Genomic DNA, 14,445 nt, shown 5'->3' on the forward strand with positions numbered 1-14,445 from the left:
GTGACCTCACTAATATGAAATAATTAAAATAAGCAAATTCATAGTCAGAAACCAGAATACAGGTTACCAGGGACCCCAGTGGGAGTGGAGAACAGGGAGTTAATGCTTATTTGGTACAGAGTTTCTATTTGGGGCAATGGAAAAATTTTGGTAAGAGATAATGGTGATGGTTGCATAAAATTGTGAATGTAATTAACAGGACTAAATTATGTATTTGAATATGGTTAAAATGGGAAATTTTAGGTTATATATATGTATGTTACTAGAATAAACTTTTTAAAAAAGCATAGAACTGGGGAGCAGATGTGGTTTAAGAGATTAGGCACCTCTCTCTGACATGGGAGGCCCTGGGTTCGGTTCCTGGTGCCTAATAAAAAAGAGGATGAGCAGATAGCAAGTGCAAACAGCGAGGGCGGGGAGAAATAAGTAAATAAAAATTTAAAAATCTAGGAAAAAACAACATAGGACTGTACAATACAAAGAGCAAATGCTAATGTAAACTATGTGCTGTAGTTAATACTACAATTATAATATTCTTTCATTAATTATAACAAAGATACCACAGTAATGCAGGGTGTTAGATGTTAATATGTAGAGATGATTCTCCAAAGAAATACAAATGGGAAAAAAAAAGGGGGGGGGAAAATATGTAGGGGTATATGGGAAATCTGTGTTTTCTGCATGATATTTCTGTAAACCTACAACTTCTCAAAGACATTCTCAGATAAACCCAAACTAAAGAAATTGGTCATAGGAGAGCAGCCTTATAAGAAATGGTAAAGGCCTTTCTGTAGGTTGAAAGGAAAGGACACTAGACAGTTGACTTGAAGCCACATAGGTAAATATAAATAGCAGTGCTATTGTATTTTTCATTTGTAACTCCACTTTTCACAGCCTATAAGATCTAAAAGGCACATGCATAAAATGTAATGATAAATTGATGGTTTTAGACTCATAATGTATAAAAATTTAATTTGTGGCAAGTACTGTATCAGGGTGGGAGACGGTATAGTTTATATAGGCTATTGAAATTAAGTTGGTATCAAAACAAATGAGATTGTTATAGATTTAAATTTAAATTTAAGCCCCACAAGGAAGATATCAGAGAATATTCAGAGTTATGGAAAATGAAAGAGAACTGGCATAGGGCTGGGAGCATGGGCAATGGGGAGTTAATTCAAAATGAGTATAGGATTTCTGTTTGGGGTGAAGGGGTTAGTTTTAGTAATGAATGGTGGTGAGGGTACTACAACATTGTGAATGTGATTAATTCCACATATTGAAGCATTGCTACTAACCATGGTCAAATGTTTACATTATAGTTTACACTTTGCACTGCACATTTTTAAATGTTTTGGCAAAATGTGTAATGGCCTGTATCCGTCATTGTAGTCATTCAGAACAATTTCAATGTCCCAAAAATGGCCTATGTTACACCTATTTTTTCCCTCTCCCTTCCCTCAAAACCTCTGGTGACTACAATCTTTATATCAATGTTACAAGATCTTCCATTGCTAGAATAATAATAAGTCCACTTTAGTCTGTAGTTGTATTCCCCCCTAATGTTTGTTCATTCCTTAATCTTGAGGATTTTAGATGGTGATGCCTATGCTGTTTCTGATACAGAGGAGGGATAAGATTATTCTTAAAGCATATCAAGTAGTCTTTCTTTCCACAGCTAATCATGTTAGTTTCTACACTTAGAATTGACTACTGACTTCATAGCATTGGCATGACAAAGCTCCTTCCTACCTTTTTCTTTTCTGTTTGTGAAACTCAAATGTAGTGCACTCTCTGTGGTATCCCACTCAGATCTAATGAATTGTTCCTTCATCTGTGTATGTAAATGTAAAACATTTACTAAATGTTTCCTAACATTTAGTCCTTACCTCTGTTACAGCGCTTATAACATCATATTGTAATTTATCTATTTGGAGTGTTGGGAAATGAGGCTAGAGACATCAGCAGATGGTGAGCCCCTCTAGGGCAAGGATTATGTAATATTCATTTCTGTCACTCCTACTAGCACCATTCCTAGTTCATAGGAGGACACTCAATGAATGTTTGTAGAACTGGAATTGGGGGAGGTGTAGTTTCTGGAATATTTTATCTTAGATTCCAACTGTAACTTTTTTCTCTGAACTAAATTCTAACTTCAGGAGCAGAGCAGAAGGCATGCCTGGAAATCACATCTAAGTATGTTCTTTGTTTCTCCTGTTATTTTTCTGTGCTCTGGAGGTTTACTTGTAAGTCCCAGATTGTATCGACTTCATTTAGCTGTGGTTCATTATTTCTGTTCAGTTAAATTAAACTCTTTCCCTTGCCATAGGGAATGTCTGTATCAAGGATCTGACAGATGAGAACCAGAGACCTTGTTTTCTTGTGGGTTGAAAGGTTTAAAAGGAATTTAAAACATTTTCTACATATTTCTCATTTTCTAAAATGGACAGTTTCTCTGAATAGTCCTTCTCCATCATTGTGGTCACAAGACTTTCACTTTATATCAGACTTTCATTGAAAACTTTTTGAAAATAAATAAAGCTACAACGATCCCAGTGATGTATGGCCACTGGAATGATTATCATTTGTTTTACATTGGAGGACTAAATTTATATCCTGGTACCCTTCAATTTCAAAATCTGCAGTCTTCTTTGAAAGCTGCCATTTGATTAAACAGACAGATGGGAAATTATATTAAATAGGGTAACATCTTAAAAGGAGTTTTGCCTTTTTCTGTCTAAGATATGTCATATAATGAAAGAAATGAATGACTAGGATATTTAGTTTATTTTCAGCTAATCTGTTGCCTCCTGCCTCTTCCTTTCTTTGGGCCTCAATTTCCCGATCTTTAAAATGAAAGGGAGCCAGTCTCTTGCAAGGTTAACTAAAATCTGCCATTCATAATTTGGACTCAAGTTTTGAATGCTATTAGATACAAAGTGTCCAAATGTGGCAGATGTTGGTTAGATGTACAACTTCGTTTATCTACGTTTTTTTATATTACAAAGTTGGTTTTTGCAAGTAGAAAATGTTGGTGATTTCTTATTTTCTTTTTTCCTTTCCCCACTCATAAATTGTCAGAATCCTTTTCATCTTTTTAACTGATTTTTTTTTTGCTTTTGTTTGCAGTTGTTTGTACAATATGAGTATCAGTCTTGGTTAGGGCTTAGATTTTGTCTTTTCTATTCATATGGACAATGAGGTGCGTGTTCACATTCTCTTCTCTCAGAAGAGCCTAGAGAGCTCTCAGAAAAATCTGGGTACTGAGGATGTTGAAGAAACATGGCTCTAAATCCAAAGACTTACCTGTCTTCTTTAACTATATTAAAGATTTCTTCTCAGGCTTATGGGTGCAGCAGGGATCTTTATTAAGACTCACCCTTAAAAATCAATGGCTCTGCTTTAGTCTTGATACCAGGAACCATGCCAATAGCTCCCATTTCATCTTTTCCTCCAGAGGTTGGTACAATAAAGCAAAGGCTTATTCTTCCCTTTTGTTGTGTGCAGGTGCTGAGTTCTGATAAACTTATATCCTTCAGGGAGGCAAAGAACTGCCCTTTGAAGGAGTGTTCCCATCTGCATAGCTTTTTGCTGGTAGACTTTCCCCTTGTTCAGTGTTTTCCCCTTTATTCTATTTATAGTCACTTTACTAAAATTATAAGAGTTGCATTAAGTTCCACAGACACTAAGAAGAAAATCTTTTGTTTACCTCTTGCCTGCGTGGGAATGGGGGAAATTGCTGATCCATGTGTTTATGTTGTGGTGAGTGTATGTAGTGGCAGTGGCAGAACATTTATTTTTAGGCAGACAAATTATAGCCTTTTCTCCCCCTCTAAATCATTGGTCACTTTCTCTTTAGGCCCTACTTTGTAAGATGACCCTAATGCTCTCTGTTGATTAGAACAATCCTCTAGTAATGGCGGCAGCATTACTTGCCATTCATTTATGTGACTACCAAGTGGCAGATTCCACTCACACCCCCAGGAAGAGTGTCCCGTGTCCCCCCCCCCCCCCCCCCCCCATTTTTTCTGTAATTCTGCTGTAAAATGTGCCTGGCCTTCAAGTTATCCCCAAGGCTAAGCTAAGAAAGAAGGGAAGATTTCACAGAATGAAATACTTTGCACAGTTGAAAAAGCATTTATCCCTGGGAATTATTCTTTGAGTCATCCCACCTTCTCAGTGGAACTTGCCCTTTTATTGTGTTCTGATAGTTGAATGGATCTCTCAATGCTTGACATCATGTATCATTAGCATGTGGCTCAGATTCTCTAGCCTCTGCAGCTTTGTGGCAAGGTGTGAGTGTGTACATGCACATCAAGTGTTATAAGCTCTGCTGTGTTTTGCTGATATGGTTCATGAATCAGGAAGGCTATATAGCATAAGGATTGCTTAAGATTTTAGGAGTTTTAGAGGAATGACGCAAGAAGCTTACTTTACATATGTAAGCTTTTGGCTGGGGGTGGGGGATGAAATTTCTAACCTTTGCTTTCTAAAAGAATTTTTCAGACCTAGTTTCCTTCTCCACATTTTTTCAAAACCAGTGTGTATAACCAGAGTATGGAAGTTAAGGACCAGAGTTAAAACAACACTGCCAACAACTCATGGCTCCACATTTTAATTTTCTCAGAAGAATTTGCCTTGTCATTGTTTATTTTAATGACAGAAAACAGGGAATCCCCTCTTCCCAAACAAATGCATAATTTGGAATTTTGTTTGTCTTTTCTTTGGGCCAAAGACTTTAGCTCTAAAACTTTCTAAAGGCTTTAGCTCTAAAACTTTCTAATCCAGAGTAGAGAAGACTATAGTATTGAATAGCTCTTGAAAGAAAAAGGGAGGAAAAACCTACACAGACTAGAACCCTTTTAAATTAAATGTAATTAAGTCCTTCTGAAATGCTGCGTCAGTTTAGAGAAGACTGGAGAAGGAGTTATTATTTCCTGTTAAGTTTTCCATAATAGTTTTCAAGAAGACGCGCTCAGCATTATTGTTAACTAAGGAAATAAGTCTATCAGTTCCACTTAGATAACCTTTGGTAATAAACGAACTCTATACACGTTGTGACCTTAGAGCCTGAACTTTCTAATCACATGACCAGCTTGTAAACTGACCTGTGAGGATGACTGTCGTAGTCCCAGTTTAGAGAGAGAAATTGGCCAAGTGTCGGAAGAGTAGTCATCAAGCGGGACTTGTCCTATAATCTGTTTCTTCATGGCTGCAATAGAACTTCTCGACAGACTTGGAAAAGCATGAAATGGATACATGGGAAGGTAAGGGAGCTGACTCTTTAAGTCCGGACCCAAATCTGAGTTTAGAAATTTTCTTTGAAGGTTTTGCGTGAAAAGTAGTCTTGAGAAAGAAGGGAGGCAGTACGCAGGCAACTGTTTTTTTGTGTATTGGCAGAATTCAGCCAACAAGTTTTCATGTACATACCAACTGGCTGTAAATGTTTTGGAATAGAAAAAAGAAGTGAGGGAGAACTTGTAAATTAATTGTCGTGGCTAATGTTTGTTGTTGTTGTTAAAAAAAAAGTAGAAAAAAAGGGAAAGAAAAAATGGACTTAAATTTTATAGTGACAAGAAAAAAATTGTGAAACTTCAACCTGGTGCATTGGTAGTTTATTTTAAAAGAAAATTGTTTTGTTTACCTCTTGACATAATTTGTTTATATTTTAAATTCCTTAATCCAGTTCACCATCTGCCAAAGCCTTATTTAGTATTGTTAATTATTGATAGTATTGGGGTCATGAGACCCTTGATAAAGCAGCTTCATTCCCCTTGAGAGAACTTATAGTAGACAATATCAAACAATGATACTTTATAGCATTGGGTATAAGACCAAGCCAGTGCTAATTTATTTTTAAGTGGGTTATTTTAAAAACAGGTAAATTGTCCCTGTGTGTATGTGGTGGATGTGTGTTTAATTTATAGTGACTATTTAGTGTTGCAAGTGATTTATTTGGAAATAGGGCTCCTGTTTTTGTGAGAAATGCCAGTGACCCACCACTTTATTATTTGGATCAGGAAAGACATACATAACTGATGAAACAGAAGACGAATCTTTAATACTAATAACTGTATTTAAAGTAAGAGTCAAAGTTTAGTTTCTTATAACCAAGCATTACTGAGCCATACCCGGAATTATGGACCCTTAGAAGCATTTGGTAAATTTCTAGGGATGACATTAATTCTGAAATAACTAGTCCTGAGAAATCTTCCCAACCTCTTGCAGCATGGCTAACATCTGCCATAGGCAGCTTTGTATTTTCATTCTCAGACTGGGTATGTACAAACTAGGCGGTGGGATTTCCTCTCATAATAGTATTCTTTATAGTAACACTGGCTATCCTTTTTTGTTATACGTTCTTCCTCAGCACATGCTAGAATTACCTCATTGGTTTTTTACTATAAATTAGTGGAAACAACAGAAAGTTTGTAGAAATTACTAATTATTTGCAAGAACTGTTATTTTTACCTTTAACAGCCTGTCCCCCTTCCCCCAATATGCATGGAAGTTCTTTGTTAAAACTATTCTGAATATACCAGCTTTTCCAGAAAGGAGAGTAGTTTAAGAAGTAAGATTTACTCTGGATCCATTAAGTATGAGTTCAGGGACAGACAGAGGTACCAGAGTACTGGTTACGTGAATTTGGAAGGAATAGCTCTGGAGGATTTGGCATTTTTCAACCAACTTGAACACTTGGTGATATGTAATCCGCCAGCTCTGAAACACACACACAAAAGGTTTGCATAGAAAGTTCTTTCCCAGTTCTTTAAGAACTGAAACTGATTTTTCTAAGCTGTTCGGTGGCAGAAAATAACTTATGGACCTAAAACAATAACTTTCATATTTCATAAAACAAGGAAGTGAATGATTAAATTTTCACCTGAATCTTTCATAAAAAATTCTAGTAAAGCAAAATGAATTATCCTTGTGGAAGAAGATCTTAGGAAGCTTAAAAAGCAAAAGCAAACTGCTTACAAAAGAGATCAGTGAAAATGCTACTGTAAAAAGCTTGGCTTCGTTTTAGATATTGGGACCTTGTCCATTTAAATTAACCTTTGTCACAGCTGGGCATACAAATGTTTTGTTTTAGTTCACAGAGGGTTAACTCTATTCAAGCTTTCACTGTGGCAGGCCTGATCTGTGGAGTCATACAATCTGGTCTTTCAGCCCTGCCAGTCGCTAGGCAGGAAGTCTTATTTCTTAAGCTATCTTTCAGAATGGGGGGTTGGGATTTGGAGAAAGGTGGGGGAAGGGCCTTGGAGCATCTGTAAGGATCAATAACAGAAAGAGAGCTGCAAGAGAGGCCATTGTGCACACTTCAAGATAGATGCAGCCCTGTGAGAGGGCCCCTGCCTGGTAGGACAGACACCTAAAACCAAAACAATGCCACCGAATGAATTCCCTGTGAAAATTAGATTTCTGCTTAAGGGAGAAAAAATACTTAACAATGTGCTTCAGCATTCGGGAATATTCTCCTTCCTTAATTTGTAAGGATCAGACAATCCCCGGTAAAATAACTCCGAATTGATTTTTTAAACACCTTTTGTCCTCATGCTAATACTGTATTGAATTGGAGAGTGTGATCTTTTTGGTCCTGGTCACATGCATCAAAGCACTTAGTAATCTTATGTGTGTCACACACGTACACACACACACAGAAACCAACGTTTGCTTTACCCTGTGGTGTTGGAGGCATCGTTAGGGAATGAAAAAAAACAAGATTTGGTTAGGATTTGAGTAACACATGTGTGAAATCCCTCCCCCAACAGCTGGTATTGGCTCTTGAAACTTAAACTGGGCTAAACAGATGCTGTTAGTGTGTTATTTTGAGATTGTTTAAACCAGACTTGTAGCCAAGAAATCCACAAAAATCATAGGTCTTATTTTAAAATACACTTAGGTTGTGATAATCATGCCACATCTTAATGCATTTTATATGGATATTAAGTGGAGATACCTGAGCTAGAGCAAGTGAGAAATTCTGCCAAGAAAATAATGGTATTAAAAGCTTTACCAAGTTTGTTGTTATTTTGCTCCATCCCAGATTTTCATTTTTTAAATTTCTCTTTCTGAATACCAACGTTTAACATCCCTGTTTTACTGTATCCTTTTCCGGAGACCTAAGCCAGTAATTCAGTTGGTACTTTTTATAATGCAAATTCTTTATGGCAGTTGGAAAGAGTAATGGAGTCATTGCCGCCTGTCTTCGCTGTTGGTGAAAACTAATGCTAACAGCTGAGGAAAATGGAATCCTAAACAGCTTCAAATATCCTTCTCCCAATTTGAAATCTTCCAGGAATAAATGCATAGACCTACTGGGGGTCCATAATGACTTGCAAATAAATAAATGGAACAAGGAGGGGAAGAAAGACCTGCATTTGAAATTAGCAGTAAATTTAATTTATCTTAGGCTTTTTGAGACCTGGCATTTTCCTGAGCAGTTTTGAAGCTAAGGAGAATACTTGGGCGCTGCGCTTCACAGATCATGTGGATGTTTTTTACCCATCTCTGATCTGTACCGATTTTCTGGGGAAGATGATATATAAAAAGAAAATCTAATGTAGTCTTCACAAGCAGTGTGTCCTGATTTCATTATTTCTGCCCCTCTGATACATTATAATTCTACATTAATATTTAAACCAAGAGATCGGTTATTTTAGTGGGCGTTTTCCAGAGATATGCAAATATTACAACAAAACTTGGAAGTTCACTTACCATTTACATTGTGTTAAAAAAAATGGGGTATAAAACCTACCATGACCCTTTTGAACAATGTGGTCTTTAATGTGCATTGGGGGGAGGAGGGAATGGCTAGTGAAGGAAAAGCCATAAAAGTCTTAAGGGTTCAAGATGAGGTTGGGATTTTGGTCCATTACTTTTGTCATTTTCACACACAAACATCACTGCAATCATGTTTGATTTAGCATCCTTCATACAATGAGGTGGGAGAACAAAAGGATATCAGTATGAAAGTAGAACAATCCTACCACCTTCCTCCCCCTCCATCCCCCAAGATTTTTTCAGATCATTCTCTTTTCTCTGTCCCTCCTGCTCCTGGAGTTTGTTTTGAAGCCAAGGAAGTCAATTCATCTGCAAGGATATTTTTGCATGCCTCAGTGGTTTGCTTGGGCAGTTGAAAAACAAACCACTTCTCAAATATTTTTTGGCCTTGTAAAAATTCATGCCCCAAATACTTGGTAAAAACATCATAATTAGGAAAAAATGCATCTACTCATACCTCAAGGTTGAGAGTTTAGGGGTGTTCCCATTGCAAAGCTGTTTTGCATATTTTGAAAAGCCTGATGTAAAGGTCATTGCTAACTCTAACAGGGTCTTGATGTGATCCTAAGACCTTGCATTAATTAGGGTGGGCTGTGGGGAGGGTAAGGAGTCAATTGGCTGGTGGGCCTTGGTAGATTGTCCCTGGGGCCAATCAGAGTTCCTGTAGGATTTTTAAACCATTAAAAAAAAAAAAACTTGCTTCTGTTTCCTTGGCCTCTGGGTGGATCCCTTGGCCTGTATGGTAAGAACTGGCCCCCTGTTGCCCATATGGCTCATAAAAACTTGTTACATTTATTCCTTTGCTATAAGCTTCCTGGGTTAGGGGAAAGGACCTCAACAGCCTCGCTTGGCCAAGTCACTTGACCTCTGTGAGCCTCAATTTCCTAATAGGTACAACAGGGAATAGTAAACCAAAATCTCACAAGGTTGCTATGGGAATTAAATAAAAGACCCTCTGTCAGAGGGCCTAGCACATTCTTAATATGCCTTGAAATTGTAAGGCTTTTTAAAAAATAGCAAATTTAGGGAGAAAGGAAGGAGAAAAGATTCTTGGGTGAGACTGTGGCTGGTGCTGTTTGTACTCAAAAGTTGAAAAGTCCCGGGAATACCTCCATTCAATTGGCAACAATTAGGGAGGGGGCCTTTTGGAAATTTAGCCTTAAAAATGCTGTATAACCAGTGGGACAAGCTGCTGAGCTGCCTTTTCCAAGAACTGATTGCTATTCTAATACACTATTCCTGCACTATAAAAATAATAATGGGTGGGCCCTGCAAATCTTGTGGCCTTCTCCCTACAGAAGAATCTTTTGCGGTTGTATTGATTGGAAGAAAAAGGAGAGGGATGGACTCTAAGAGAACAGGGAGGAAATAATCATAATCAGAGAAAGAAGAGTAGTAAAGTAAGTCTAATTTCCTTCAACAGTGTTCTGGTAGATAAATACATTACAAGACAATCGCTATGGCCATGTTTAATAGCCCCTTCCCAGAAGATTTATCATGAAGTGGTAAAGTTGAGAATGTTGTTAGCATGCTAATCATTGCCCTCTTAACTAAAGTCATTAGTCTCCCTGCTTTCTGGAGATTGGGAGAGAGGTATGTGGTTATTTCAGTGGCTCATTCCAGTCTCTGTAATATAAAATATCATTTATGCAGTCAACATTTATTGAGCATTTACTGTGTTCTAGACCTGAGAATACAGGTTAACCAGACATAATCCCTTATCTAAATTGCAGGTGCCCTTTCTGAACTACAAAAAGGGAAAAATAATTTTAATGTTGCTTAATAGATGCTGAATATTCATCACTTAAACAGTGGAGTTTTTTTGGGTGATTGGGGAGAGAGGAGAATTATATGACTGCCAAAGCTTTATTCAAAGCTGGCAGCAGGATTAATTTTCATTTTGGGGCCCTTATTTCACTCTTTGTGTTGTATGTTTCTTTTTTTATTCTAGTAAGATAAACAACCTAACACTTCCCCTTTTAACCACATTCAAATAAATAATTCATAACTGTTAATTAAATTAACAGTATTGTGCTTCCATCACCATCATCCGTTACTAAAACTTTTCCATCAACCCAAATAGAAACTCTGTACAATTTAAACATTAAATCCCCATTCCCTACCTCAGCCCCTGGTAATCTGTTTGTCCTTTTGTGTCTGGCTGTTTTCACTCATCATGGTGTCTTCAAGCTTTATCCATGTTGTAGTGTGCATCAGAGCCTCATTCCTTTTTATGGCTGATTAATATTCCATTTTATGCATATACCACATTTAGTTTATCCATTCATGACTGATCAATAACACTTAAGTTGCTTCTGTCTTTTGGCAATTGTGAATAATGCCACTATGAAAATTAGAGTGCAATTATCTGGGCAGCGGACTTGGCCCAGTGGTTAGGGTGTCCGTCTACCACATGGGAGGTCTGTGGTTCAAACCCTGGGCCTCCTTGACCCGTGTGGAGCTGGCCCATGCGCAGTGCTGATGCACGCAAGGAGTGCCCTGCCACACAGGGGTGTCCCCTGGGTAGGGGGGCCCCACGTGCAAGGAGTGTGCCCTGTAAGGAGAGCCACCCCGTAAGAAGGTGTAGCCTGCCCAGGAATGGTGCCGCACACATGGAGAGCTGACACAACAAGATGACACAACAAATAGAAACACAGATTCCTGTGCCACTGACAACAACAGAAGCAGACAAAGACGACGCAGCAAATAGACACAGAGAACAGACAGCGGGGGGGGGGGGGGGGGGGGGGTGGTTTAAATAAATCTTTAAAAAAAGAGTGCAATTATCTGTTTGAGTCCCTCCTTTCAATTCTTTTGAGTATACACCTAGAAGTAAGATTGCTGGGTCATATGGTAATTCTATATTTAACTTTCTGAGAAACTGCCGAACTGTCTTCTACAGTGGCTACACCATTTTACATTTCTACCAGCAATCAATGAGTGTTCCTATTTTCCATTTTTAAAATAGTAGCCATTCTAGGGGATGTAAAATATCTCAGTGTGATCTTGATTTGCATTTCCCTAACAGCTAATGATATTGAATATCTTTTCATGTGGTTTTTTGTCATATGTATGTCATCTTTGGGGTAATATCTATTTCAGTCTTTTGCCCATTTTCTAATTGGGTTGTCTTTTTGTTGTTGAGTTGTAGAATTTCTTTATAATTTCTGGATATTAAACTCTTATTGGATTTGTATTTTCCAAATATTCCCATTATGTAGATTGTCTTTTTATTTTCATGACAGAGTTCTTTGATATACAAAAGTTTTTAATTTTGATAAGGTCCCACTTTTTTTTTCTTTTGTTGCTTGTACTTCGGGTGTAAAATTTAAGAAACCATTGCCCAACACAAGGTCCTGAACCTGCTTCCCTGTGTTTTCTTCTAGGAGTTCTATATAGTTCTGGTTCTTATACTTATGTCTTTGATTTACTTTGGATTGATTTTGTATATGGTGTGAATCTTCATTTTTGCTCATGGACATCCAGTTTTCCCGGCACCATTTGTTAAAGAGGCTATTCTTTTCCTATTGAGTGGACTTGACCCCTGTGTTAAAACTCAGTTGACCATAAAAGTGAGGGTTGATTACTGAACTCTCAGTTCTTTTCCATTGGCCTATTTTGAAACATGCTATTTTGATTATGTGGCTTTAAAAAGTTTTCAGATGAGGAAGTGAGTCTTCCAACTTCTTTCTTCCTTTTCAAGATGACTTTTGGGGCCCCTTAAACCTTCCATATAAATTTGATGATTGATGTTTCCTTTTCTGTAATGTAGGCTGTTGGAGTTTTGATTGGGATTGCATTAACAACTCTAAATGGCTTTGAATATGTACATTGCTTTTGGTAGAATTAACATCTTAACAATATTTAGTCTTCTAGTACATGAACACAGAATGTCCTTCAATTTAGGTTGTCTTTGATTTCTTTTAGCAATGATTTGTGTTTTCTGTGTACAAGTCTGTGGTAGTGAGCCAAAGGGATGCTGATGTAAAGTACCAGATCAGTTGGCTTTTATAAAGGGTCTTTATTTGGGGTAAAAGCTTATGTTTACAAGGCCCTGAAGAGTCCAACTCAAGGTTACTTCCTTACAGGCTGCATTGCCACTTGTTGAAGCCACTCTGTAAAGGTTCAACCTTCCTCTTCTTCTTAAGGCTGTTTGGGCCCAGCTTCTTCTGATCTCAGCTGTAGGCTGGAGGACTTTTTCTTTCTGGGCTCAGCTGCTTTATTCTCTTTACTAGGTCAGCTGTAGACTATCAGGCGAATGGTTCATCTCTTTTACCGGGGCTGTAGGATCAAAGTTCATTCTTCTTCTATTTCTGTGGAACTCTCTCTGTTCTTTTGTGTATTTATTCCTCTACCTTCTTGATTCTCTGTTTACATAGCCCCCGAGGGGGCAGGGACTCAACTCGCCTTACTGACATGGTTGAATCAAAGCCCTAACCTTGATTTAATCAAAAGAACGTAAAACCTTTGGATTTAAATCAATCAAAGGGTATCATACCCAGAGGAACAGACCAGTTTAAAAACATAATCAATATCTCTTTTTGGAATTCATTAATAATATCAGACTGCCACAAAGTCATTTACATCCTTGGTTAGATTTATTCCTAGATATTTGATTCTTTTGGTTGCTGTTGTAAATGGATTTTTTCCTTGATTTTTTCTTCCCATTGCTCATTACTAGTGTGTAGAAACGTTACTGATTTTTGCATATTAATCATGTATCCCACCACTTTGCTGAACTCATTCATTAGTGCTAATAGTTTTGTTATGGATTTTTCAGGATTTTCTATATAGGATCATGTCATCTGCATGATTATTGGTATTATAAGAATGCGTGTACATGCACAAACTCTTCATGTGCATTTATGTTCATTTGTTCTATAAATTGAACTGGAAGCCCTTGTGCAACATATGCTTTCTTGTAGGTACTCCAGAGCGCTTTCACCCATTAGTGCAACTCCATGATAATTAATTATACACTTTTTAAGTTTGCCATGAGGTGGTTATTGATTGCTGCTGACAAGAAAATTTACCACCACCCCCCTTTTAGTTCATTGGAGGCAGGGTGGGAGTGAGGTGGATTCTAGGTTTCTTTTCTTGTTTTAAGTTCTATTTTTTAAAACAAGTTTTAGACTACAGAAAAGTTACATTGACAATTTAGGTAACTCCCTTATACCCCACCCCTACCCCTCTCATATTTCTCCCTATTAATAACATCTTGTACTAGTGTGGTACATTTGTTACAATTGATGAACAAGTATTGAAGCATAGCTACTAACCATAGTCTATAGTTTACATTATGGTTTATACTTTGCAGTGTACAGTTTTATAGGTTTTGACAAAAATGTATAATGGCCAGTGTCTGTCATTGCAATACCAGGCAAAACAATTCTAATGCCCTCAAGATGCCCGGTGTTCCACTTTTTTTCCACCCTTCCCCTCAGAACTTTTGGTAATCACTATCTTTATATCAAAGTTACAAGTCTTCCATTACTACAGTAATAATAAGTCTGCTTTGGTCCATGGTTGCATTACTCCCTTACGTTCGTTCATTCCTCGAACTTGATGACTTAGGGATTGTGATGCCTACTCTGCTTCATATTGAGAGGGGGCTTAAATCGTAGGGGCAAGTGGAAGGAACTGTCTTGCTTGCAGTTTTAG

General features: G+C 37.6%; 1 protein-coding gene across 3 annotated transcripts in view; it reads left to right on the forward strand.

Annotated features, from left to right (window-relative positions):
* Window positions 1-14,445, forward strand: part of NR6A1 (nuclear receptor subfamily 6 group A member 1) — a 266,007-nt gene that overhangs the window by 161,034 nt on the left and 90,528 nt on the right. The window contains exon 1 of one of the 3 annotated variants that reach the window (XM_023590221.3): window positions 5,110-5,267. The exons of the other annotated variants lie outside the window; for them this stretch is intronic. Coding sequence (XP_023445989.1) covers window positions 5,252-5,267 — 16 coding nt within the window. The 5' untranslated portion in view covers window positions 5,110-5,251. Of the gene's footprint in view, window positions 1-5,109; window positions 5,268-14,445 lie in introns of those variants that run through there. 3 annotated transcript variants of the gene reach the window in all.

The sequence above is a fragment of the Dasypus novemcinctus genome, chromosome 8, assembly GCF_030445035.2.
Source record: "Dasypus novemcinctus isolate mDasNov1 chromosome 8, mDasNov1.1.hap2, whole genome shotgun sequence".
Taxonomy (NCBI): domain Eukaryota; kingdom Metazoa; phylum Chordata; class Mammalia; order Cingulata; family Dasypodidae; genus Dasypus; species Dasypus novemcinctus.